At 48.1% G+C, this 26,507-nt stretch overlaps 4 protein-coding genes across 13 annotated transcripts; 2 read left to right on the forward strand and 2 right to left on the reverse strand.

Annotated features, from left to right (window-relative positions):
• The first annotated feature begins 1,048 nt into the window (after positions 1 to 1,048).
• On the forward strand, positions 1,049 to 2,035 carry LOC308641440 (uncharacterized protein). 2 transcript variants are annotated; one of them, XM_081280106.1, is made up of 4 exons: positions 1,049 to 1,103; positions 1,398 to 1,465; positions 1,684 to 1,743; positions 1,867 to 2,035. In XM_081280106.1, exons 2-4 carry the CDS (start codon positions 1,419 to 1,421, stop codon positions 2,021 to 2,023), a joined length of 264 nt encoding a protein of 87 aa, XP_081136232.1. In that variant the 5' UTR covers positions 1,049 to 1,103; positions 1,398 to 1,418; the 3' UTR covers positions 2,024 to 2,035. The 2 variants fall into 2 exon arrangements, with proteins under 2 accessions (XP_081136232.1, XP_081136233.1); XM_081280107.1 differs by having other exon boundaries at positions 1,065 to 1,135.
• A 2,092-nt stretch (positions 2,036 to 4,127) lies between these two features.
• CCL27 (C-C motif chemokine ligand 27) lies at positions 4,128 to 5,867 on the forward strand. The gene is given in 4 exon segments (XM_081280108.1): positions 4,128 to 5,053; positions 5,194 to 5,326; positions 5,699 to 5,780; positions 5,783 to 5,867. Coding segments are annotated over 4 exon segments (360 nt in total). The 5' UTR covers positions 4,128 to 4,983; the 3' UTR covers positions 5,858 to 5,867.
• Positions 5,868 to 5,884: 17 nt separating this feature from the next.
• On the reverse strand, positions 5,885 to 16,501 carry IL11RA (interleukin 11 receptor subunit alpha). 6 transcript variants are annotated; one of them, XM_081280104.1, is made up of 13 exons: positions 16,352 to 16,501; positions 13,329 to 13,428; positions 13,051 to 13,111; positions 11,985 to 12,154; positions 11,745 to 11,859; positions 11,560 to 11,592; positions 11,307 to 11,473; positions 10,340 to 10,503; positions 8,078 to 8,171; positions 7,537 to 7,656; positions 7,324 to 7,420; positions 6,990 to 7,072; positions 5,885 to 6,315 (listed from the first exon to the last, which is right to left on the reverse strand). In XM_081280104.1, the coding sequence occupies exons 2-13, from the start codon at positions 13,426 to 13,428 to the stop codon at positions 6,299 to 6,301; spliced, it is 1,221 nt and encodes a 406-aa protein (XP_081136230.1). In that variant the 5' UTR covers positions 16,352 to 16,501; the 3' UTR covers positions 5,885 to 6,298. The 6 variants fall into 6 exon arrangements, 4 of the variants coding, with proteins under 4 accessions (XP_081136230.1, XP_081136228.1, XP_081136229.1 ...); XM_081280102.1 differs by having other exon boundaries at positions 8,030 to 8,171; positions 16,352 to 16,500; XM_081280103.1 differs by lacking the exon at positions 16,352 to 16,501 and adding an exon at positions 14,457 to 14,566 and having other exon boundaries at positions 8,030 to 8,171.
• Positions 16,502 to 19,044: 2,543 nt separating this feature from the next.
• GALT (galactose-1-phosphate uridylyltransferase) lies at positions 19,045 to 22,350 on the reverse strand. Of its 4 annotated transcripts, none has more exons than XM_081262204.1 (11): positions 22,089 to 22,350; positions 21,722 to 21,891; positions 21,421 to 21,496; positions 21,287 to 21,335; positions 21,034 to 21,163; positions 20,818 to 20,874; positions 20,545 to 20,667; positions 20,135 to 20,267; positions 19,949 to 20,032; positions 19,498 to 19,652; positions 19,045 to 19,222 (listed from the first exon to the last, which is right to left on the reverse strand). In XM_081262204.1, the coding sequence occupies exons 1-11, from the start codon at positions 22,309 to 22,311 to the stop codon at positions 19,142 to 19,144; spliced, it is 1,281 nt and encodes a 426-aa protein (XP_081118330.1). In that variant the 5' UTR covers positions 22,312 to 22,350; the 3' UTR covers positions 19,045 to 19,141. The 4 variants fall into 4 exon arrangements, with proteins under 4 accessions (XP_081118330.1, XP_081118331.1, XP_081118332.1 ...); XM_081262205.1 differs by having other exon boundaries at positions 22,174 to 22,341; XM_081262206.1 differs by lacking the exon at positions 19,949 to 20,032 and having other exon boundaries at positions 22,089 to 22,349.
• Positions 22,351 to 26,507: the final 4,157 nt, after the last annotated feature.

The following is a 26,507-nucleotide window of genomic DNA, read 5'->3' on the forward strand; positions in this document are numbered from 1 at the left end:
GGCATGTCAGAGATCTGAGGCAGCTATTTCCAAACTGCTACAATGGGTTAATGCCCTTCTTGACTCTGGTGCAGCATCCTCTATCTTCCCTAGCCAGCCTGTTCCATTTATTGTAATGATCTAATTGTCTTTTTTTTTTTTAAAGAGAGAGGAAAGGGGGAGAGAGAGAGAGAGAGAGAGAGAGAGAGAGAGAGAGAGAGAGAGAGAATTTATTTATTTATTTATTTTAGTTCTCGGCGGACACAACATCTTCGTTGGTATGTGGTGCTGAGGATCGAACCCGGGCCGCACGCATGCCAGGCGAGCGCGCTACCGCTTGAGCCACATCCCCAGCCCCTAATTGTCTTCTTTTGAGTGTTCCAGCTGTACCCCAGATGATGGCTTTTCGAAGGTGCAGACTGCCTGTATTCTTTCACACTGTATCTCCATGTTCAGCACAGTGCCTGCATCAAGTAGACACTCAGTACATAGCTCTTGATTGAATGTCTATAAAAAGAAAAACAAAAGCACAGGAAGATCAGTCTCACCTCAAGAGAGGAAGGGGTACATCTATCTGGCCATTAAGTGACTTGGCCAAGACCACTCAGATATGTTTCCACACACAGCCTAGCCTGCTCTAGACTGGGTTCTATAGGGAACCCATTCCTTCTCAGGCTAGGATCACCCAAGGAAGGGGAACAGGGTAGGCAAGAAAGGCAACTGGCATGGCAGAAGTCAGGGAGGGGTAGTGGGGACTGGGAAAACTGTTGGACAGATTCCCAAAGCTGTTTCATTACTGCCAGATGCTAAAGCCTCAGCCTCCCGGACTGTAACTCCAAAATCTGACGACATCCCTGTAAGAGGATTCTATGCCCCGCATTTAAAAAAAAAAAAAATCCTCAATTCCTCCCTTTAATGACAGATCCTAACTCCACCTCAGAATGTAACATATTGATTCCGCCTTCTCTGAGAGAAATTCTGGTTCCGCCCCTTCCGGGTGATAGGCAAGCCCCACCCCTAGTGTGGAAAAGCGTCCCTGTGACGTAATGGTAACGGTCCGTTTCCGGGGTGGAGCTAGGGAGGGCGGGAGTTTAGGCTGCGCCGACCCCTCAGCCCCCCTCCAGGTGACCCTAGCCCTTGGAAACCCTCACCCAAGGTCCCCAAATCTCCCAGCCCCATAATCGCCAAACCCCTTGCCTTGACCCTCTACATGTCCCAGACCCCCGAGTTAATTGTCCTCTTAAAGCCTTAACTTCTGGTGTCTCCCAAATCTTTAATCCCACCCTGTCCCGATGTGGCAATTGTCTTCCGGGGCACCTACTTCAGATTACCTGCGATTTAATCAGACTCTTCCCAAGAACGACGGAGAAGGGGACCTGGGGCTAGGGAATATTTGATCCAATCATGCCTCTCCCCAGGAGACGTTCGGAACCCAGGACATGTCGGGATTGAGGAGATACGAGGTGGCGCTGGAGGCGGAGGAGGAGTGAGTGGAGGCGGGGTTCTGCGGAGGAGGAATCAGGCGGCTCCGGGTGGGGGAGGGTGCGCGTTCTCGGGGGCGGGGGGCGGGGCCGTAAGGGGCGTAGGCCACAAATGGAACCGCCTTTGTGGGGGCGGAGCCTCCCTCGAGATCGAGGCGTCCGGGGGCGGAGTCTGAGGGGTCAGCCCCGCCCCGCCCGGCCCGGTTCTGCCTTCTTTCTACAGGATCTACTGGGGCTGTTTCTACTTTTTCCCCTGGCTGCGAATGTGGCGCAGGGAGCGGAGGTGAGGGCTGCGATCCCGAGGGTCCGCCAGGGGCATGGACGAGACAGTCTCGGAGGACGGATGGGGGAGTGGGAATCTGGGCGCCGCCGCCGCACCTCATGCCAGTATCGGGTTGCCCTACAGCTCTGCGCACCCCCGAGAGCAGAAGCTGGAGCCTCTGCGGGGCCTGATGAGCTGTCTGTCGAGCGGCCTGGGCCCTGCTCCCCATCGCTCAGGTCGTGGCCTCCTCTGCCGCACCCCTGCCACCGCTGCCCAGACAGCCGGTGCATTAAAAATTTAAAGCGAAGCCCACCATACTGCCTTCCTGACTCTGCCGCCGCTGCCATCATTCGATGCCATCTTTCGGACTGGGAGCCCCTCTCCACACCTATTTACATACCGACAGGATCTTCCTCCCTGGTGGGGTGCTTTTCCATATCAACCCCCCTCCCCGCCCCCATGCCTAAGGGGCCCCTATCAAGTCAGGCTTCCTGTTACTATCAAAAGTGATTGCTTTCCTGTGCCCCCACCACCAAAAAAGAAAAAACAAAACAAAACAAAAAAAAAAACTCCCTTCACTGTCAGTAGTCTTATATGGAGAGAAGTAAATAATCCTGGCCTGATCTCCCTGTCCACCTCATCCCCATGCTGATATGTTCCCACAGCCCCATCTCTTGGTCACCACCTTCCCCCTAGCCAGAATTTTGCTGGGTATCTGAAGAATCTTCCCTTCCTGGGAATGAATCTAAAACACTTTTAAGCCAGGGTTGTAGGAAGTAGGCTGACAGAGGAGGGGTAGATTCCTAAGAAGCTGTCTCTTCACAAAAGCTGCCTCTATATGTAACCTGCCTCAGGAGACTGATGTGGGTTGGAGGCCTTTCCTACAGTTAGTACCCCAACCTGGCTTCTCCAGGCTAATCCCAATTTTAGATATTCTTAGCATTAACCCACCTAGCTGTTATTGATACTTCCCTAGTAAAGTCCAAGGGCCACTGCTCCCTGCCATCCCATTTTATTGTGTTGCTCAAATCAACCTGGGCTCCACTAACTCCCAAAGCAGAGGACTTCTTTGTTAGCCTGCTTTTAGTTAGGGACTAACCTCAACATTAGAAAGGACACCAGGGTATTAAGTTACAAAGATAGCCCAGTTTCTAGCTGAGACCAATGACTCTCAGCCTGGGCTGCCCCTTCGGACAGCAGACTTGGCCTGATCTTTGGAAAAGCCAAAGGGGAGAGACGGGTGTACACCTAGAATTTGTTTTCTACCTTCCAAAGTTCTCTGGAATTGACAAGTCCAGGAAAGATCACAAAGTGTATGACAGGCAACCAACTGATGAAGAAGGTTTATGACAAGATGACGGGGATCTTGGGGAAGTTCCTCGGAAGTTCTTCAGTGGCTACACCCAAGCTTTGGGGCACAAGTCCAGACTGGGAGTGAGAGGGATCCTAAGGTCTCTGGTACCAAAGACTCAAGATGAGTCACCTCTAGGTTATCTCTTTGAAGAAAGCAACAAAGCTCTTAAGCTAATTCTTAACAATGTCTACATCAGAGATCCCTTCAAATGTGGAATGCTGTGTCAAGTCCTGGGCCTACACCTCACCAAGATACTGTCAGAATACCTGAAGAGCCCTGAGACAAACTCCAGGGAGGGGCCTTCACACCTCAGCCTGGACAGAAGGAGAGGTCAGGTTTTCAGCCTGAAGGGGAACTAGTCCCTACTCTGGGAGCTGACATCTTTCCTGTTGAAGCAGTCCTATAACAGAAACAGTGCTCAGAGAAGGTGTGACTCTATCGCAAAAACCTACCCCTTAGAGGATGACTGTCCCCAAATCAGAAGACTAGAAAACACCCTGAAACATCCAGATAAGAACTGGGTTAATGGGTTATGACTCAGTTTTATGTTTCAAATACAGTGCAAGACTTGAGGGTGGAAATCCCAAGATCAGAAGTGAGTGGGACATTTTGCAAGGACCTGGGCCACTAACCCAACAGCCTGTCCCCATCCCTGCCCTACCCTAGGTAGTTGCCAGCATTCTGGAAAGCACTAGATGAGGAAGGGTAGGAGTGTTGCTTTGGGGGGAGGGAGGAGAGGAGGAAGGCCTAGGTGTGGGATTGGGAAAGAAGGATAGGAAGGAAATACAGTAGGGGCTACAGTGATAGGATGGGAGGCAGAAGGTGTAGGGGTTGGAAAAGTGTGTATTACTGAGCCAGGTGGCAAGCGGGTAATGTTTTTCTAGGCCCACAGTGGAAAGAGGCTGGAATTCAAATAGAACAAAAGAGATGTAATTTTGTTTTCGAGTCTGATGTCTCCCAGTAAGCCAGGGGCTGAGTCTGGAAGTCCAGACCCCTACTGACAAGCTGACATTCCTGCAACAGAACTAGGCAAAACCAGGAAGGTAAGATTTCTTGGGCCTTTCACTGTTTTGACATCGGCACCAAAGAGTTTTTATCTCCCCTCCTCATCACCTTACTTTTCCTCCTTGTCTCATCTTCCTGGGGAAAGCAGCCCCTATTCAGCATCCCCAGAGTACTCTCAAAACTATCAAAAGGGCCTTCTCCCAGCTTCTCTGAAAGTGTCTGGTCCCAGCCAAGATCCCTCCCTCAGCCCAAAGGGCCTTCTTTAGGGACCCATGCCCATCAACTTCTGATAAGACAGACATGCCAGAACAGGAAGTGGGGAGGCAGAGATGAAGGCAAGTTAGTGCTGGCCTGCTCTCTGCTCCCACCCCACCCACAACACCCCCATCGGAATGTGTGTGTGCTAGTATGATTGTGAGTGTGATTGGATGATTATGGAAACACAACTATATAGGAGTGGGAATTTGAGTTTAATTGGGGCTGTATGATTTTGTCTATGACTGTCCAATCATGAGTGTGACTTTGTGAGCTTATTTGAGTGACCAAGGTGTAAGGTGTGACTGTGAATGAGGCCATGGATATATGAGTATGAATGTCTCACATTACATGCTACTGTGGACCCTTAGCTGTCGTTAGTCACTGTATGTCAGTCCCCACATCATGCACTATCCCTCTGCCCTACTTCTCTGACCAAGGCTTAGGAGCCCATGGGAAATGGCATTACTAGAAGACGAAGGGGTCTATGTCTACAGGCCAAAATTTAAAGCTCAGGAGTGTCACAAGATAAGCACTGCATCTTCACCTGTCTCTGACTCACCTGGTGCCCCAGGTAAAATACACTCAGATAAAAGGTAGGACAGGAGGAGGAGAGAGAGGAAAGTGTCTAGGCTAGGCTAAACAGCATGAAGTGGCTCTCGCCCACCAGCAGCCTCCTGCTGCTATTGTTGCTCCTAAGCCCAGACCCTGGAGCAGGTACGTACCTTGGGATAGAAGTCTGGGAATCTAGGTGAAGGGACTGAAGGGAAGGGGCCCAGGAAGTCCATCCTTCAGCTATGTAATGAAGCAGTTCTGGGTCTGGATCCTTCTAAACACACGGACCCGTTGTCCCATAGCATTGCTACTGCCACCCAGCACTACCTGCTGTACTCAGCTCTACAGACAGCCACTCTCCAGAAAGCTACTGAGGAAGGTCATTCGGGTGGAACTGCAGGAGGCTGATGGGGACTGTCATCTCCAGGCTTTCGTGTGAGTTCTGACCCCACCCTTGATACCCCTGATTCTAACCTCAATCCCAACTTTATCCCCCACTGCTAAATCTGATACCAACTTGGTTTTTCACATCTGACTTTTTTTTTTTTTTTTTTTTGTTAAAGAGAGAGTGAGAGAGGAGAGAGAGAGAGAGAGAATTTTTAATATTTATCTTTTAGTTCTCGGCGGACACAACATCTTTGTTGGTATGTGGTGCTGAGGATCGAACCCGGGCCACACGCATCCCAGGCGAGCGTGCTACCGCTTGAGCCACATCCCCAGCCCCCACATCTGACTCTTATCCCTAAGCCATGGACCCTAACCTCATCCCCAAGCTATGGACATAGCTTTGGATCTTTTCCTTCCCAGGCTTCACCTGGCTCGACGCAGTGTCTGCATCCATCCCCAGAACCGCAGCCTGGCTCGGTGGTTTGAGCGCCAAGGGAAAAGGTTCCCAGGGAAAAGGCTCCCTGCCTGAATCTGATGCTACAAGGGAAAATGGGCTGGAATCCCCAACAGCTAAAATAATAAAGCAAGATTAGACAATGATCTGAGTGTGATATAGAGCAACCTCCTCGTTCTCTTTATTTTGCATCTTCATAGCCCCTGCAAGGGGCAAGGCCAAGAGTCAAGGACCCACACACGTTCTTCAGGCACATACATACATATATACATACATACATGCAGAGAACACATTCTCCCTACTTCACATACACATGGTCACACATGGACACAGACAGGCACATTCCTCAGGTGGACCTCCAGTTCTGGGATGAAGTCAGAGGTTCTGACACCTTTCAGCTGGCACATTTGGAATAAACTATTTCAAAGAAATGGGATCCAGATAGAACTTCCAGCTGATAGCACTGTCCAAAGGGATCTACAGTCCTGCTTGGTTCTATCTGTCCCTTCATCCAAACCAGCAAGACAGACTTATAGGTGAAATCAGCTGAAGTTCTTCTGGGTCCTCTACAGGTTTGGAGCACCTAAAAGAGCAGGAGGTAAATCAGGAGAGCTAGCAGAACTGGGTCTTAGTCTAGACATCTGAGAATGAGCGGAGCCCAGTTCTGAGCTCAGCACTCAGAAGGAATATGGGAGCCCAATTCAGAGAGTCCCAATACCCAAAAATGAGAAAATAGCTTTAGACCCAGGCACATCAAGAATGAGTGAGGGTTGGGCTGGGGATGTGGTTCAAGTGGTAACATGCTCGCCTGGCATGTGCGGGGCGCTGGGTTGGATCCTCACCACCACATAAAAATAAAATAAAGATGTTGTGTCCACTGAAAACTAAAAAATAAATATTAAAATATTCTCTCTATCTTTAAAAAAAAAAAAAAGAATGAGTGAGGAGGCCAAGCACTGATCTAAGACATCCCAAGAAAAAGGATGGCTACCCAGCTTTGATCATTAGACTCAGGTATTAACCCTGAAAATGAGAAGGGGAGAACATCTAGAATCCTCTGTGCCCTGAGAGGGAGCAGACCCACTTCTGAGCCAACAGACTTGAATGAAAAGGCCAACCCCAGCCTAGAAGAATGAGGAGATCCAACTCAGATTTATGGCACCCTTAAAATTACCAGCTCATCTGGCTCTTAAACCAAACACTCTCAAGATGTGAGCATACATCATCAAGTCCAAACCATTTGGAGGTCCTACTCACCTGGAAGCTTGTCCACCGGAATCATTGGGGCCAAGAACTCAGGCTTTTGGGGTCCATCCTTCCCACCCCGTCTCAGCCTCAACCTGGGCACAAAAAGGCAGCTGTCTCCCTGACATGGTGGGGCATCTCAGTCTCCTCCAAAAGGGTTTGTTAGTAAAGGGTCAGGAGAGGAATCAGTGAGAATCATGAAGTGGGGTGTGGGAGGTCAGAGTGGGGAGAGATAGTTCCAAAACCAGATTAAATGGTAAGGCATGAAGGTTGGGGATGAATGTGGTCTCTGGGGATCAGATCATCTGTGGAGATTTAGACTGAGGAATCAATGACAGTCACTTACCACAGCCCCAGTGCTAGGGCCCCAGCTGCCAGTCCCAGGAAAGAAAAGATTCCTAAAGACACTAGCATAGCCACCTGCTCCAGGGGGTCCCTGTGATCTGAGGGGAGGACCATATACCACTATGAGAGTGAACCCAACCAAGCTCAGGTGGGGTATGTCCTTTTCTCAGGACTTTTTGTCCTCTACAACCTTTGTCCATCTACCCAAACTCACCAAGCGGCCGCGGGTCTGGCTGTAGAGAGGGCCTTGGAAGAGCAGGGCTGTCCACATGAGCTACTGTCTCCACCTGCACTTGTGGCTGGCTCTCATCAGGTACTTCTTTTGGCAGGGGCCCTTAAGGGAAATTGAGACCTGAGAAATGTCCACAAATGTGCACAGACAGTGGGGGCAGGAGCCAGGCCTTGGGTTGCACTTAGGGGTACCACTTGGGTCACACTTAGGAGACAGATCCTGAGAGGGCATGGCCAGCTTTGGGGGACTTGGTTTGTAAAAGTAGAGCCTGCAACTACAGAGATGGATGGAGACCAGGGGCATGGTTTAAACTAAGGCAGAGCTGCAGGCCACAGGGCCTGAGAAATGGGATAAAAATCTCAATCAGTGCCTACATGGGTGAGGAGTATGTCACTGGGCTGCCTTCAGTGAACCAATACAGCTGACAAATGCTTGGAGTGGATCCTCTGCCCTTTTCTTTGACTTTGTCCCTCACCAGTACTGGGAGTCCCCCAGACCTCAGGGCTCCAGGCACTCCAGGTACCGGCATCCAAAAAATCCCGGGCACTGACTCGGACCGCATGAGGCAGCCCAGCCACAGCATCAGTGATCACCTCTTCCAAGCCAGCTGGCTCCACCTGGGGAGAAAATGATTTCTCAGTGCATTATCCAGGTCATAAGCACAGAGCTTACCTAGTCACAGTCTGAAAAGAGCTCCCCTTCCTCCCAGTCCTGTCCTATCAGCCTCATAGAGGGGGTCCAGGCCTCATGTAGGGTAGCTGATGAGGAAGAGTCTACCCCTGGTGTTTGGAAGACAGTAGTGTGTCGTGATTACCTAGATAGGCTGTGGCATCATTCTGTCTGGGTTCAAATCTTTGCTAAACCTCTTACTGGGTGAATTTTGGGCCTCTCTGCCTCAGTTTCTTCATTTGTGAAATGAGGATGAATATACCTAAGTGTGATGATGTATGTAAAACATGAAGCACAGTGATCAGTTGGCAGACAGCATTAAAAATGGGTTATGATCCTCCACTGACACAGACTGAAGCAAGAAGATTTTGAGTTCAAAGGCAGCCTCAGCAACCCTGTCTCTAAGTAAAATAACAAAAGAGGGCTAGAGGTTTGGCTCAGTGGCTAAGTACCACTGAGTTCTAACCCTAGCACCAATAAATAACAAACAAATAAATAAATAAGGGCTGGGGATGTGGCTCAAGCAGTAGCGCGCTCGCCTGGCATGCGTGCGGCCCGGGTTCGATCCTCAGCACCACATACCAATAAAGATGTTGTGTCCGCCGAGAACTAAAAAATAAATATTAAAAATTCTCTCTTTCTCTCTCTCTCTCTCTCTCTCCTCTCTCACTCTCTCTTAAAAAAAAAAAGAAATCAACATTGCTAGAAATAAAAGCAAAATTAAAAAAAAAAGAAATGGGTTCCATTTAAAAATAAATAAATAAATAAATTTACAATACATAAAGATTATTAACATTTAAAGAGATGAAAATACTTATTACAATAATCTGATTACTACTACTTATATAGATGTACTGAATTATCACAATGTACCCCATAAAATGAATATATAAAATATATATTAAAGAGTTTTCAGTAACTTCATAAACAGTTGTGTGAAAGTTTTCTAAAATAAATAGAATTCCATCTGTCATGATTCTAAAGATGTCAACATATAATTTGTATACTTTCAGAAAATTTAAAAGCATTTTAGTGGATTGGGTTCAAATCTTTTTCTTTTTCTTTTCTTTTCTTTTCGTTTCTTTCTCTTTTCCTTTTTTTACCCACAAATTACACCCAGTGGTGATTAATCATTGAGCCATACTCCCAACCATTTATTTATTTATTTGTTTATTGAAACAGGGTCTCAGTAAGTTGCTTAGGCTCTTGATAGGTTGTTAGAGAATGGGCTCAAACTTTTGATTCTCCTGCCTCAATCTCCCAAGTAGCTGAAATTACAGGTGTGTTCCACATTGCAATTTATTCAAAGAAGGAGGAAGAGTTCTTGCTATTGATTCAATTAAGCATCAGTCTATGCTGCTCACTGTTTCAAGGGTATGTTGTCTTATGTAGCAACAGTTTCTTCATTTTCTGGTTGATATGTTTCATAAGAGATCAAAATGTAAAATTCAAATGGTAGAGAAATATATGAAAAATGTCTGACCTTAATAATTCATGCCATAAAAATTATGGATTTTTAGTATTATTTTAATAAGAAAAAGAAAAAATATTAAAGTTGCATTTCTAAATAGATGTCTGTATTTTATGTCACTGAATATATCAAAAGATGTACTGTGGGAAATGTTGAAATATTATATATATCTTATATTCTACTGCTTCATAATATTGTTCCTTTTGTGTGGTAATTTTGGATTTAAAATTATGACCTAATAAACAACTAAAAATTGAAAAAAAAAATGGGTTATGATCCAATCCTGCTGCTCCCTAGACCTGACATCAATCTCTGATATCTTCAGAGGTGGGAATTCACTACTATTCTCAGATTTGTATGAGTGTTTGTATGAGGATATGCCTCTGGGTACAAGGTATTTCTCTTCTAAGAAAAGTTCTTGGAAAAAATCACTGCTGTCGTCCCATAGATAGGTTTACATCATAATTATAGCCCTGCGGGGCAGAGGCTCTGTCATCCCAACTTCAACCCTAGCATCCAACACAACACCTGGCCTATAGGGAGAACTTTGTACAGGGAGGCATCAGGTCTTCAGGGACATTCTAGCATCTGGAAGGTATGCAGAACGCACAGTATCACAAAACCAGAGACAGATTCAAGCCTCACCGTGGACCAGGCTGGATGCTGTGCTGGACGGTACTGCAACCGGAACTTGAGCAGGAAGTGGGGCTGGCGGGGCCAGGAGGTGGGGTATGTCCAGCTGGCACGCAGACGTCTCGGGTAACCAGGTACTGACTCCACTCGCAACCCCTGGGGTGGGTCAGGGCGCACTGAGGGTGATAATACACAAAGTCAGATTAGGCAACGGGTACCCATCCCTCTCATACCACTTCCTGAGATGTGTGATTAACAGCACCCTAGCCAGGTGCTTTCAAGAGGGGAGGATGGAATCTTAAACTTGATTATCCATGAGGCTCAGGCAGGCCCTGTCTATCATCCTTATTAAAAAAAAATAAATAAATAAGCTGAGATCAGGAGGTAGGGTTTTGAAATGTTTGTTGAGTGAATAAAAAAGAAATTCTTGGGGCTGGGGCTGTGGCTCAGTGGCAGAGCGCCTGCTTCGCACATGTGAGGCACTGGGTTCGATCCTCAGCACCACATAAAAATAAATAAACAAAATAAAGATATTGCATTCATCTGTAACTAAAAAATATTAAAAAAAAAAAAAAGAAATTCTTCTTTCTATCCAAGGAAAATGAATTGGCTGAAATTCTTATCAGAGTTTTAGTGCCCACCTTCCACAGACAGATCAAAAGGAGAGGCCAGCAGGGGCTTTCCTTGGGCAAGAAAGACATTAGATTCAGCTGTTTCAGCATAAGGCCTAGATGTAGGTGGTCAGCTCTGAGGCTAGGCAGGAAAGACCTATGAGTAATAAATAGCAGCAGCCTTTAGAGTGTGTGCAGAAGTAATCAAGCCTTCTGGGCTCTGATCCTTTTGACTTCTTGGTCTCTAAGGGGCCATCTGTATGTGGAAGGAGTCTATATGGGAATTATTTGGGAGCTGAGGGTGGAGGAACTTAGTCTGGGGTCTACCTGGTGGGGATCTGAGGAGAAGTGTAGAGGCAGGTACTCACAGATATTCTGCAAGCTCACATCCAGCAAGCGTGTGCTGGCACCCAGTGGGTTCACCTCAGTCACATTAATCCGGTACTGGCTCCAAAACTCTGCCCCATGGACCACACATCGAGCAGCTCCTAAGGGGTCCTGTGGGCATGGCCAGGGCCCTGTAGATGGACTCACCCTAGTAGGGAGAATATAATCTTGAGCTTTGGAAATGCCCATTGTGGGATGCATGCTGGAGCCCCAAGCCTCTCCCTCATGTCCTACCTCTGGCCATCTGTTCCTGGCACTGTCTTCTTCCTGGTAGGGAGGGGACCACCTGAGGTCAGGAAGGAAAAGAGGGTCCTCTGCCCTCTCTGAGGCTTTCCTCAAACCTCCCTCTCTGCTTTCCATCCCCACACTGTGCTGGCACACCCAAGTGCATATACACATACGACTGACCATGCACACACCTGTAGGAGGTGAGGTAGCGGGTGGGTAAACCGCTGACCTGGCTGGGACTCCAAGTGCAGGAGAAATTTTCATAGTCAGCTGCTTGGCAGGAGACCACAGGACGGGCTGGGGGGTCTAGAGACAGAAGGTACATCTGGAGACTAAGCAGTCCCCTACTCCTCCCTATCCTAGAGGGCTTGCTCAGGTCCTGATTCCCTTAGAAACTCCACATCTTAGCACTTCCACCCTCCCTAACTCACAGCCCAGCTTCAGGATCACTGTGCCTGCAAGTGCACCATCCAGGGTCTGGCAGATATAGGTGCCCTCATCAGTGCTGTCTGCCTGCGCCAGGACCAGTTGGTGCCCCAGCCCAGAATCGAGTCCCTGGAACAGCTTGGAGTCTCCGTCCCGAAACCAGGACACTGGGGTCCTAAAGGTGAAATGAGGTGATGACAAAGATTTAAAGTGTAAGTTAGACAATGCCACTGACTTACCAAGCCCCTTGTGACACAGCCCTTGCCTTCTTTTCCTTTGCCAACTTTTACCTCCCTCCCCTCCACTCACTGCACTCCAGCCACATTGCTCTTCTTTATGTTCCTTAGAAGTATTGAGCTCATACCCATCTCACATCCTTTGCACCAGGAATGCTTCTACCCTAAATTGTGCAAGGCTGCCTCCTTCCTAGAGGCAGAAATCAGCTTCAATGTCACCTTCTCTGAGAGACCTTCCCTGATTACCAATAAAAAATAAACACTCAGTTATCCTCTTCTAAATGATGCTCTTTGAATTTTCTGTCCTGCAAGTGTTGCTACCTAGGAAGACTCCTGTTTGATTATTGTCTGTCTTCCCCACTAGGATGTAAACTCTATGAGGGCAAGCTCCTTGCCTGGCTCATACAATGCTGTGTCACAGAGCCTAAAATAGACCAGACACTTAGTAGGTTTGCTCAATATATGTTGGTTGCATTTCCTTTTGAATAACAGAGGGTGAGGACAGAGAGGTAAGGATTACAGTCAGAGGGGGCAAGGATGGGAGGGAACAGGAGGACTGAGCAGGGTCAAGAAAGGGTCATAAACCAGGTGTGGTGCTGCATGCCTACCATCCCAGCCACTCTGGAGACTGAGACAGGAGGATTGAAAGTTCAAGGTCAGCCTCAGCAACTTAGATTTTTGTCTCAAAATAAAATTTTTAAATGGAATGAAAGTGTAGCTAAGTGGTAAAGTGTTTGCCTACTATGCACAGGACCTTGGTTCAATCCCCAGTACCACCAAAAAAAAAGTGTCAGATCAACAGGCGGGGTGGGGCAGAAGTGGGGAGGACACTTACCCAGCACTCACTCCAGGGCAACACAGCATCACGGATCTGCCAGGCTGCCCATACTGGACCCCTGTGGAGGGCATTTCTGAGGTGAGACTTTTCCTCACTTTGTGAGAATGAGAGGGTAAGGAGCTTTGGGTCAAAGCATTTGTAATGATCTGACAGAGATCAGAGGTCAAAGTAGAGACATGACCCTGATTGTTACAAGTTAGGAATGGGAAGGGGCCACAGTGAGAGTAGCAAGTCCCAAGTCAGTGCTGGGGGTCACAGAACAGCATTCTTCTCACCTGGGGGTCCCCAGGCCTGGGGGCAGAGGGAGGAAGCAGACACCAGGGCTGTAGCCACAGCCACCAGGACCTTGCTCAGCCCTGAGCAGCTGCTGCTCATCTGCGGAGAGAGAGACAGTGTCAGGAGTACCCCATCCCTAAGATAGGAAGCTAAAACCTCATTCTTCCTCTCCACTTCAAAATTGGGGCTTCCTAGGAGAAAAACTGAACACGAAGTAGAGTAAGCTTATCAGAAATTATTGAGAGGTCTGACCTGTGCTCCCCTTTCTCACCATATAGCCGTATGCACACACACACTCACACCCTCCATTTCAGTACTGGGCTTAGGGCCCAGAACAAAAGCCGGAGGCAACAGACAGTGCCAGCATCCACCCCCCAACACTGCCCTTGGCGCCCACCCCTGGCACCAAGGGCTGGCCCTGGCTCAGCCACTCCCATTAACCCCTCCAATCCAGCTGTTGGAAATTCTGGCATTCAATTCCACCTGTCCATAGCTAATCACTGCCTGTAACTAACCTGGGGCAAACCTATCACCCTGGAGTGGGGGGCTAAGATGGTGGGTTTAACACCTTGTAAGCCTGGGCCTGGCTTCTTGCTCTGGCTACTTGGGCCATTCAGCTGGGCCTGGCTTGAAATCGTGTTGGTCTTGAGCCTGTGAAGCCGGATGGGCCTAGGGTGCAGGCTAGGGCTGCAGTTAAGCGGATCCAGATGCCCTGGCTGCTGCCAGAGGCTGGGGGCGGGCGAGGAGCCAGCAGATGGAGATGGAGACAGGGTGGCGGAGAGGGGAGGGAGTTGGGAGCCTGCAGGGACAGGGCCCGGCAGCAGGGTAGGGGGGTACAACACCAAGAGATCACTCAGTGATGAGGACCAGCCGGTGATGGGGGCTCAACAAGGAATACTAGGAAATCAAGAAGTCTAAGGAGTGTACAGAGAGAGTAGCCAGTGCTAGAAGACAGGGTTCTAGGTTGGCAGATGAACAGGAGGAGAAAACCATGAGGAAAAGGCAGATAGGGAGAAAGCCCTGGGCAAGAGTGCCAGAGAGGAATAACAAGGACCCCTTCAGAATAGAATGGGCTCACTCCTGCCCCCCCCCCCCAGCCACATTTACCCTGCTTAGCTCTGCCCTACCTTGCTGATCCCAGTAACTGACTGTCCATGGCCTCCAGGGCGTCCTTCTACCAGCTACAGCACAAGCTTCTGCTCCACTCAGTTCTGGGACCCCAGAACCATCCCCTCCCTCTTTCCCTGCCCCGCCCCCCTTTGGGCCCAAGCTTAACCACCCCTAGCCAGGCCCCCTCCTTCCTCCTCCTTCCTCCCTCCTCTTCCCTCCTCCCCTCCCAACCGAGGCCCTGGGAAGGGAAGAGGCCTACCCCCAGACTGGAAAGGAAGCCACAGATGCAGCCAGGACCAGCAAGGAGAGGAGAATTGCTTATGCTTATGTCCCTGTCAGTGAGAAAATCCCTGTTTTTACCCAGTCACACATAGCTACATTGATGCATGGAATCACTGGGTATAGTTAACAAAAAGACAATCCTTTAAACACACATGGACACAATCAAACAAAAAAACAGACACAAGCTCATGCTCTCACTCTTTTTCATTCCACAGCAAACGTTTCCTTAGGGAATAGATGGCTGTGTTTCCAGAGAAGAAAGGCCCCAGGCTGAGGGATATAAGGGAAAGGCCAAAGAGTTCAGTTCCCCCTCCCCTGGAGGTCCCAGCCATTTCTCACCTTTCCCTTCAACTTTTGGGCCTCAGCATCAGGAAATGCCTTTGGTCCCTTGGTGCCAGATATACAAGACCCACACTTAACCTCAAACTCACAAATAGTTATTCAGTCACACTGATATACTCAGACATCCTTACTCAGACTCAGACATATTTACACATATCTATACACCCACATACACATACGTATACTGTGCCCCTGTGCAACTCTTCATAGTTTAAGCCATCTCTCCCTGGAGCTTTTACCAATGGTATCAGCATCTCATCACTATTACAGTCCCCAGGTAATCGAAAGGACAGGATGAACAGATGAGTCAGGCATAGAAACACTAAGAAACAGCACATAACAACAGAACTGGAAAAGCAGATTCAAGACACCTGAGGAACAAAACTGCAGAGATAATTATTTCCAGAAAGATAGTCACAGGGTGAGAAAAAGAAATACAAGGAAACAGAAAATAAGGTGCAATAGACCAGTGATGAAAACTCTTTTGGTTGAGAGGCAAGCAGTTGGGGATTGAACCCAGGGCTTCACATATGCTAGACCACATGTTCTACCACTGAGTTACACCCCCAGGCCCCCAGATAATTGAGCAAAGGAAGCAGAGGAACCCACGTATGCTGGGAATGGGTCTGTCTAAGGTGCAGGATAAGTTGAACATCAATTCTATGGAAATGCAATGTAGCTACACATAGTCACAAGTCTCACTCTTGCTCCTCTAGTCACACATTGGCACACACAAACAGCCACCCACTCTCACACTGGCAGTTTTTTTTTTTTTTTTTTTTTTTTTTTGTAGTTGTAGATGGACAGCTTGCCTTTATTTGTTTATTTTTATGTGGTGCTAAGGATCGAACCCAGTGCCTCACACATGCTAGGCAAGTGCTCTGCCACTGAGCTACAGCCCCAGCCCTGGTAGTTTTAAACCCCACAGGGACCTTCCCAAAATGCATTCCCTGATGTGGTCACAGACCCTCTTACACACAAACACACAGCCCATCTCACCCCAAACTGCACATTGACAGATATACACATAATCCCACCCTTGCACGACCACATGCAGTCTCAGCTATATGCACACTGACACACGCAGTCACATTAGCTGACAGTTGCACCAAGTGTCAATTAGTTGCGAAGTTTCACACACTGACATTGTCATAGACATAGCCTCAGAGTCACACAAACACACTAACAGTCCGTCGATAAGCCCCAGCACTTTAGATTACACACCACCCTGCCCCGCCCCTCCTGGCAAGACTTCATTGTCTACACCCGCCACCCCACCAGGCCTCACCTTCCGCGGCCGCCGCCGCCAGCGCCCTCGCCCTCTGCCCCGGCCTCTACTCCCTCCCGCCCGGGGGCCCCCGCAGTGGGGGCGGCTCCACCCAGGCACCAATGGAAGAAGAGAGGTGAAATAAGGGGGGACTCCCGGCCCATTGGAGCCTCCAACTGCCAATCACTTCCACCCCCACCTCGGCCGGACACTTCCTGTCCCGTCCCGGGGATGGAGGAGGATCCCGATGACCGAGGCTTAGAAACTGGGTTGCTGGGGTCTCGAGTTAAAGGCCTGTCCGCCCCTGGACAGCAGGTTTGAAAGTGCTCAGGCCCTTCCCATTTCTGGCTGTACACAGAGCAGGCCTCAGGTTCAGGGCTCAGGAGCCACTGGGCAGGTGACTGGAGAAGCTGAAGGTGCCCCTAGTTCCAGATAAGATAGGAAGGAGGGCTGTTTAGAGCAGTGGTTTTCAAATTCTGCTGGTGTTGTGATTTTAACACTGCCACGCCCCACCCCATACAAGAATCCTGGAGGTTGAACCTACATGCCAGTATTTTTTAAAATTCCCCCAGAGGATTCCAAAATGTAACCAAAATAGAGGCCTATGTGTATCTGTCTTTAGGTATGCCTTAAGAAACCAGCCACCCACATAGGACTCTCATCTACTCCCCAATCCCTGGAGGCTCAAAAGGGTACTGTGTCTGTCTGATCTCCTTCCAGACCAGGATAACACTCACAAGTCCCAAGCACTTCCCCTCCAAGATTTCAGAAAAAAAAAAAAAAAAAAAAGATCCTGGAATGGAAGGCAGGCAGCCAAGGTTCTTCTGGGCCAGGTCCAATCACTGTTCAGCCTTAGCATGATTTCCGGGCCCAGAGACTCAGGATCCCCTGGGAAAAGAGTGAAGACCCAGCAGTCTAACCATCCTGGTTATTCCATTCACCTTAAAATTTGGAGGTTACCAGGTGGCATCAGTCTTCTCCTACTGTTAGACAGGGAAAGATCCAGAACAGTGGGGGTAGACCCAGGGTCATTCTGAGAACTGTACCCTCTTTCTGAAACCAGATTTTAAAGATAGGTAGCTAGTGTAGTTAGGTAAATCGGTTCTAATATCGAGTAAGATGAATAAAATGGAAGACATTATTGAGAATGGAATCCAGGAAACCAGAGCAGCACTTGGGGGAATTGAAATCTTAAAGTCCCCAAAGGCCTGGAGCCCATCCAAGGAAATGTTAATGATGCAGCTCCCAGCAAACATGGAGATGCTAATCCAAAAGCCCTTCCTGCCCAGATTACTCCTTCAGCCCACCGGTCCCCCACCCTTTGGGCCTTCCCACCTACATTCTGACACTGCAAGATAACAAAGGACAGGAATGCGGGAAACTGAAAGAAGATCTTAGATATAAAAGGGGGAAGACCTCGCCCTTCCAGGATTCCACTTTTTGGGTCCCCTTCTTCCTCCAGGGAGAAGTCTTTTCTACTGTCCTTTAATAAAGCTTCTACTTTCCATTCTAAACTTGCCTTGGTGTTATACTTCAACATTGGGGAAGCAAGGACTCGTCATCAGTAAATAGCGGTAACACTTCTAGGCCTTGGGGCTCTTAACTCTGGCTGCCCATTCTCTGCCAGAGCTGTTTTCTACCCTGTGCAATGATCAGGGCACAGAGGCAACTGAATTGAGCCAGCCCATACTGTATGTGAGAGTCTAGAGAAGCCAAAACACAAAGCCACCTACATGCTCCCTACCCACCCCTTTAGCCCCTGTGGGCTGGAGCAGAGCCAAATTATAGCCACTCACAAAGCCAGGGTTCTGGCAAGAAGCCCAAGGTCTGGCCACTGACCACTGAGACTAGGCTCCTGCTTACCCTCTCCCCACCAAATCCTCAGGCTCAGACTTGGTGAGCTAACACCAGGCTTGGTGGTGAAGGGAGCACTGGCCTTCCCAAAGCCTTAGCCACAACTAAGAACACAAGCTTTTGAAATAGTTTTTTCTTTCTTTCTTTCTTTTTTTTTTTTTTTTTTTTTTTTTTAGTAGTACTAGAGATTTGAGATTGAACCCATATAACTAAGAACACAAGCTTTTGAAATAGTTTACTATTTCTTTCTTTCTTTGGTAGTACTAGAGATTGAGATTGAATCCAGGACCTTGCACATGCTAGACAAGTGCTAAGTGCTCTACTACTGAGCTACATCCCTAACCCTTTTTATTTTTATTTTAAGGCAAGGTCTCACTAAATTGCCCAGTTTGGCCCCAAACTCAGGATCCTCCTGCCTCAGGATCCCAAGTAGCTAGGAGTAGAGGTATATGCCACCCCACCCAGCTTTAAACAGTTTTCTGGGCTGGAGTTGTGGCTCAGTGGCAGAGCACTCGCCTAGCGTGTGGGAGGCCCTGGGTTCGATCCTCAGCACCACATAAAAATAAATAAAATAAAGCTATAAAGAAAATAAAAATAAAACATAAAACCAATAAAAATTTAAAAAAAAAAAATAAAAAAAAAATAAACAGTTTTCTAAGATGGAATGCCATTTATACCACAAAGAAATCTACAGGCTAGATGCAATACTGAATATTAATTTTGTTCAGAGATTTGAGGTAGAATTTTTGCATCAAGTTTTTGCACATCTGCAGGCAAGGAAAAGTTGTGGCTGGAACTGTACCCTTGGCTTTTAACCCGATCCCTGAAGGTTACAGTTCCTCTGGTGTCAGAATACGTGATTAAAGTTTGAGAGCACAGTTTTATTGACACTAATCTCCAAATTCCAGGACCCAATTCCCTCAGGGAGAAGGATTCAAGGCTCTGTGGTCAGCATGGTCAGGCGATGGCGGCTGTCTCCCTGTCCTTCTGCCCCAGGCAGTAATGTACCTCAGGAAGTGCCCTTAGTCTCTCTGCAGCCTGGAAGGGAGATAAGGAACAATCAGGGAGGGTGAAGGTCAGCCAGAATGGCAGGATGGAATTCTTAGCACCCAGAAGACACTGGGGATTATGGGACTGGGAGACTGGTGACAAGACTGCTGAAGTCACAAGAGAAGTTAGAGTTGAGCAGCTCCTGAGTACCTAGGAATACCTAGGTTTTAATAGGGGTTTTCAGAGTCATGATTGTTAGAGTGCCCTGGGAAAGTGGAAGAGAAAATGTGATCTGGGGATCCAGGATGCCCCAGAGTCCTGACCTGCTCAGGGGTGAGGTCCCTCTGAGCCTGGGCTAGCATTTCATAGCCAACCATGAATTTCCGGACAGTAGCTGAGCGCAGGAGTGGAGGGTAGTAATGAGCGTGCAGCTGCCAGTGGTCCCAGTCAGCACCAGCCTCTGATCCTATAGGAGCCCCTGATAGGAAGAAGAGGTAGAGATGGTGGTAAGAGCCCTTTCTCAGTTCTTCAGTCTAGCCTCTACCCCAAAACAGGTCAAATACCTGAAAACTACATCTCCCAGCATCTTTCACCAGAGATCTGCACAGTACCTGACAACAGTTCGCCAAGCTTGCTGCTCCACCCTCAGTTAAGTATCCCTGATCTGAACAATCCCCAGTAAGTATTTCAAAACCTGGTAGGGATTTTAGCCCCCTGAACTGGAACCTGGGAGTCCAGAAATGTTGGGCTAGATATATACATAAAAAGCCTCACCATGCCAGCCCATGGAGTAGGGAAAGGATGTCTCAAACAGGTTGTCATACTTGGTCAAGAGCTTCTTCATGATGGAGGCTAGATCTGGAATTAGTACCTGACTCTTAGCCTGGGAACCAGATACTGGCCCTACCAGAGCCAGCCCCATCCAATGCCCAGCCCCAGGATCCTAGCTGAGAGACTCACCATCACGCTCAGTTGGGGTCAGCTCAGGCAGCCGCCTCACATGCCGACGGGGAAGCAATAGTGTCTGGAAGGGCCACACTGCCCAGAAGGGGACCAGCACTAACCAGTGTTCACTAGTTAGGACCAGACGCTCCTGGGCACATAGAATGGAGATGAATTTATCAAAGTGGGTATGCTAAATGAGGTGGGAACTGTAAATAGGTATGGGAAGCAAAAGAAAAGAATCTGATGGATTCTCACCACTTCTACCACTGTCACCCTAGTCTTAAGCTACTATCATCTTTCCTTTAGATCACAACTAGTGTCTTATATCAAGTCTCTTGCTACCTTCTATCCTATTCTTCACACACATCTCTTTTGGGGTAAGAAGGCTGAGGACTCTGGGAACACAGGGCCTGGCAATCTCCCACCTTCCTGAGTAGCTCCTGGCGACCATACTCCATCAGAAGGGGCTCGCCATGCTGACTTTGATAGGCCAGCTGACACCGCTCCTCACGCTGGGCAATATCTGGCAGGAAACTGCTGGCCCACACCTGTCAAGAGAAGAGCAGGCAGATACTTTACTTCCAAACCTCCATATCACTAGCATATTTTCTTTGTCTCATCCCTTTATCCAGTTACCCTTCCCACAGTGCTAGCTTGGATCCAGCCACGAAAGCCACTAGAGCACATAACACATTTACCTGGCAGTGAGGGTGGGGGTTAGAACATCCCATCATGGCTCCTTTGTTTTCAAAGATCTATTGGGTAGGGGTAGGGAGATTTAATAGCAAAAAAAAAAAAAAGAAAAAAGAAAAAAATCATATCAACTCCCTCCCAACCTATACCCTGTGGAAATGCTAATCCCTTGAATTGAACCTGTACTGCCCCCTCCCTGCCCATCCAGGAAACAAACAGACCTGTACCCAAGGGTACTGGGCACCCAGCTCTTCTGTGACTGAGGCCCATGCATCGATGACAGCTCGTATCTCAGGGACTGACATGAGTGGCAGTGTCACATCGGACCAGGGGTGGAAGCACATGACCTTACTAGGCAGTGAGGGGAAAAGGGACAACATAGGACAGAGCTTGGGTGCTAGGGGCAGGGTCCAACCACAGGGCTTAGTCTTCAACCCTGGGTTGAAGGCTGTAAGAAGGGAAATCCATAGTTACCAAACTCCTCGAGCAGCCCCTGCTTGGAACAAAGGGTGATCACTGGGTCCTAAAATAAAGGGACATCTGTGCAGCAAAAGTTTTCCAAGAGGTCTATCCTCCCTCCTCCCCAACAGTAATTAAAATCAGGATACCTGGATCAGGAGCATCAGGCTGCAGAGCTGGGAAGTCATTGTCAAACAGGAAAGTGCCATCATAGTGGGGATTCACCTACTGACAAAGATGGGCTAGAAGCATTCACTGCTCCATTACACCACCTGGTGGGCTTCAAGGGCAGCACAGGGTGCAAGGAATGGAGAAGACCCCTCCAGGGAACCAAAAGACTTGGTGGGATATGACTCAGAGGAGGTCCATTGCACTGTGGATGAAGGGCAGCTCTAAGGGGTGACTACTCCCTGCTGGCTGACTTTGTGGGTGTGGGCTGTACAGGTTTACCTCTCCATTGGCTCGTGTGGCCCCGGGACACAGAGGGTTTAGGGGGTCATGGCGGGGCACTGTCTTCAGAAGTTGCGGCTCCACTTGCCCTTGCCAAGGCCGCTTCATGCGGTGAGCTGACACCAGCACCCACTCATCCTGCAGCGGGTTGTAGCGAATATGCTGATGCTCTGGGGGCAAACAGTCAAGATCAGTCAGCAAAGCTCTGTAACCCTCTCCCCTGAACTTCACCCACCAGCAGGCCCAAACTCTGGGGCGTCCTCTGGCCCCGTTCAGCTCAGGAAGGTGCTAAAGACCCTGGGCTGAACCTTCCCAACACCAAATGCCCTACAGCTCTTCTCTCTCAGTCCGGGTGGGCCCCACGGACCTTGAGTTACAGGGCAAGGGAGCTTCCTAAGGAAGAGGAGGACTCGGTTCTGCGTCCCAGCGAGACCGGGCAGCCCTACAATTACCGCTAGCCCGGAAGGTAGCTGCGGCGGAGTCCGCCTCTGACGCCTGCCGGCGCTGCTCAGAATCGGTTCCGCCGAGCGACATGAGGCCACCCCCGGGATCCTCAGGAACGCCAGTGGGGCCGCAACTCTCCCTTCCATTTCTATCCGCCCCGCCCTGCGTCCCGATCATTGGCCGGCAGCCTACACGTGACAACCTGAGAGGCCTGCCAGCCACTTGAGGGCGGGGCTCAGGACTCCAGAGAAGCAGGCTGAACTACACCCAGGGCTAGATCCAGTACTGGAAAATCCTCTGTGAAAGGAGCTTACTGCAGAGTCCTTCTGCCCCAGGACGTTTACAAGATTTCTTTGCTGCACTCATTCATTCATCTGGCCATTCATTCAGCAAATTCTTACTGAGCATCAGCCGTGTGCTAAGCATCTAGGTTAGGATTTTCCTGTGCGCACAAGTTAGGCATGGCCTCTACTCTCTCAGAACTTTATTCTAGTAGAGCTATGACTCTGGACCTAACAAACACCTGAGTCACCTGCTCAGTAGCTGTGGTGGAAAAGAGGTTAATCCTGCAGGTGCAGGTGGGCCTTGATAGCTGAACACTAGTCCCTCAGGCATTACCTAGAGGAGTACAGCAGAAACAATTATGTGTGTGTGGGGGGGGTAAGTAACAATATTTATCTCTCGTTCATGCTCTCCCTCACACACATACACAGATGAAAAACACAAGAAGTGGGAAAGGTAACAGGGCTATAAGTGATATAAAAAGAGCCAGACATGGGCTGGGGATGTGGCTCAAGTAGTAGCGTGCTCACCTAGCATGTGTGAGGCACTGGGTTAGATTCTCAGCACCACATAAAAATAAAATAAAGACATTGTGTCCACCTAAGACTAAAAAATAAATATATATATATAAAAAAAGAGCCAGACATGGTGAATTGCACACCTGTAGTCCCAGTTACTTGAGAGGCTGAAGTGGGAGGATCATTTGAGACCAGTGTCAAGAACAAAGAAAGAAAGAAAAAGGGAAGGAAAGAGAGAGGGAGAAGGAAGGAAAGAAAGAAGCAAGGAAGGGCAGGGGGAGAAAAGGAAGGGCAGGGGGAGAAAAAGGGAGAGAAAGAAAGAAAGATAAGCAGGTGGGTGAAGAAGGGACAAGACTATCAGTAGCAAAGTAGCTCCAGCTATCTGGGAGGCATCAGAAGTGTTTGTTTCCTTTATATATCCCCTTCTCCAAATTTTTCTTCTATCAGATGGATTAGCTAACACTAAAACAGATTCAAATTAATTCCTCCCCTGGTGAAAGCACATGAAAGAGAATATGAAAAGAAAATGGAGGCAGACCTCAATAGACCAGTAATGCTTTATTAAGCAACAGAGGGTCATATTTTAGAAAGGGGAAAATGATGGCGGGCTCCAACAAGGGTCTGGGTTTATAGAGTTTAGCAGGGCCAGGTCAGTTGATCAGTTACTTTTGGCAGGCTCATTTAGGGCAGGATAGGAGGGCAGGTAGGGGAACAGTTGTAGATCCCTGGGGCCTATGGGGTAGGGGGTAAATTTCCATCTCCTTCACCAGGCACTCCTAAAGAGCCATTTAAATATTGCTAAATCTCCTCCCTATATCATAGTGGGGACCAGAATCCTCAGGTTACCCAGAGAATGAGTGGCTAAGCTGAAATTTGAATGTAGATTTCCAAGAAAATTCCCAGTGCTGTGAGACTTCAATGGGATTCAGGACAGAAACCTAGTGAGCTGAAAGCTGGACTGTGGCAGGGAGGCCCCTTCCCCCAAGCCAGGCCAGGCGGAGCCAGGTATTTCTGTAGCTGAGCTGCAAAAATTGGGTCACTGGCCATTTACCTGATCTCTGCCCTAGAGTCCTCAGATTGGAATCTGAAGAGGCCACTATGTCCAGGACAGAGAGCAGGAACTGAAGGATGAGTTTTACCTGTTCCCACTGGTATAGGAGAGATTGAGACTGGGATCAGAACCTTACTTTTCTACTTCTGCAGGTGTCTTTGTTGAGTGGACACCAGAGACACCAGTGTTTCAATGCCCCTCCCTAGTTCAGGACAACTGATTTCTGACCTCCTTCAGGAACATTTCTTTTTTTTTGGCAGAGGGTGGGGTGGGGTGGAGGATATCAGAGATTGAACTCAGGGGCACTCAATCACTAAGCCACATCCCCAGCCCTATTTTGTATTTGAGTTGCTTAACACCTAGTTGTTGCTGAGGCTGGCTTTGAACTCACAATCCTCCTGCCTCAGCCTCCTGAGCCACTGGGATTACAGGCATGCACCACTGGGCCTGGCCAGGAACATCTCTTTAGGAACATCTCCTTAGTCTCCTCTGTATCTCTCCAGGTCACTTTCTGGAGGGAAAGGAGAATGACTTAGATGAGGCCTACCCAGCATTCCTCCTCCCAGATCCCAGAGATGTGTTTTCTGGGATAACATCTGGGGATGATGGCTTTGACCCTTAGTGCCTTACTTAGTCTTCCTAACTGGGGTCATTCAAGTTTACAAAACACTTAAAAAACAAAACAAAACAAAACAAAAAAAAAACAGAGTATGCTAGAGGAGCTTCCTGAAAGACCAGACAGGGGAGTTGCAAGACCAGATGGTCTCAGAAGACTGCCTGAAATAGGGGTGTGGGGGAGGGCAGAAACCAAGTTTTTGTGCTAGCCCCTCCTACCCCTAAAACTCAGGGGTCCCTGAGTTTTAGGGGTTGTTACCCTAATACAGACAAAAGATAGTTATTATATTATGTGCAGCAAAGAGTAGAGTCTGAAAAGATGGAGGGTTTTTTTTGTTTGTTTTGTTTTTAAGAAACTTGATGGAGAAAGGAAAGATCAAGGAGGAATTATCTAGAAGGGCCTCAGGGTTCTTGGACAATACTTAACTCACGAGTGCCATAGAAGCCAAAGGAAATATAAAAACGTATTCCCTCAACCTTGCATTCTCCTCTAGATAATCCCTTCTTTCTTTCTTATTATTAATATTTGATACTTGGAATTGAACCAAGGGGTCTTTTACCACTGAATCACAACATCCCCAGTCTTTTTTTTTTTTTTTTTTGATTCAGGGTCTCTAAGTTGCTGAAGGACCCTGAATTATGCCTTGACCTCCAAAGTAACTGGGATCATAGGCCTGTGCCTCTAATCCTGGGTTTATCATTCTTTTCTCTACCCAGTTTCTAACAAATAGTCTTTTTTTCTCATCCTCTACTCTCAGCTGCATAAAAATTATAGGATGTCTTTTGCCCTGTATTAGTCAGTAACCTTGGTTGCTATAACCCTCAACTCAGTGGCAAACAACCACAAACTCAGTGGCTTGGTATTATAATCCATGGTGTATATTTGGGATGGGGGTAAGTTTTGCTCTATGCAGCATTCAGGGACCTAGGCTCCACAGTCCTAGTGGCTCGACCATTCCTTAAGGCTTCAGAATTCTCTACTATGTCCTCTGTAATTATGGTAACATGAGGATCAAAAGACAACATAGGTGGGTATGGTGGTGCACATCTGTAATTCCAGCTACTTGGAAGGCTGAGGCAAGAGGATCATGAGTTCAAGGCCTGCATAAGCAATTCAGCAAGATCCTGTCTCAAAATAAAAAATACAAAAGGGCTTGGGTGTTGGGGATGTGGCTCATGGGCTAGGGATGTGGGTGAGTAGTAAAGTACCTTGCCTGGCATTCATAAGGTCCTGGGTTTGATTCCCAACGCCACCAAAAAAATGTGTGTGTGTGTGTGTGTGTGTGTGTGTGTGTGTGCGCGCGCGCGCGTGTAACTGAGGATGCAGCTCAGTAGTACAGCACTTGTCTATCATGTGCAAGGCCTTGGGTGTTCAATCCCCAGTACTGTTAGGGAAAAAGGGAGATAGAGAGAGAAAGAATATAAAGAATTTCACAAGACATTTTAAGAGCCAGATCTGGAAGTGGCATTTAATTTCTGCCTATACTTCACTGCCTAGAATACCATCACTTGGCTTCATCTAAATACAGAGTAGAATGGAATATAATCTGGTTGCTCAAGAGCAAAAGGAGGGCTGGTGATGTGGCTCAGGTGGTAATGCGTTTGCCTGGCCCAGGTTCGATCCTCAGCACCACATACAAACAAAGATGTTGTGTCCGCCAAAAACTAAAAAATAAATATTAAAAAAAGAGAGAGAGAGCAAAAGGAAATGGGTTCGTGAATGTAGTTTTGGAGACAACACTCATTTCTCTGCCACATGCCCCTACTGAGAAATCTAATGATTATTTCCCATTGTCTTATTGAACCTCTCAATTATATTTATGCTGGCCCTTCATTCTATCACTCCCATGTGTGAGACTATTCTCTTCTACTTCCT

Source organism: Spermophilus citellus (genome assembly GCF_964194105.1).
Source record: "Spermophilus citellus genome assembly, chromosome: 2".
NCBI lineage: Eukaryota > Metazoa > Chordata > Mammalia > Rodentia > Sciuridae > Spermophilus > Spermophilus citellus.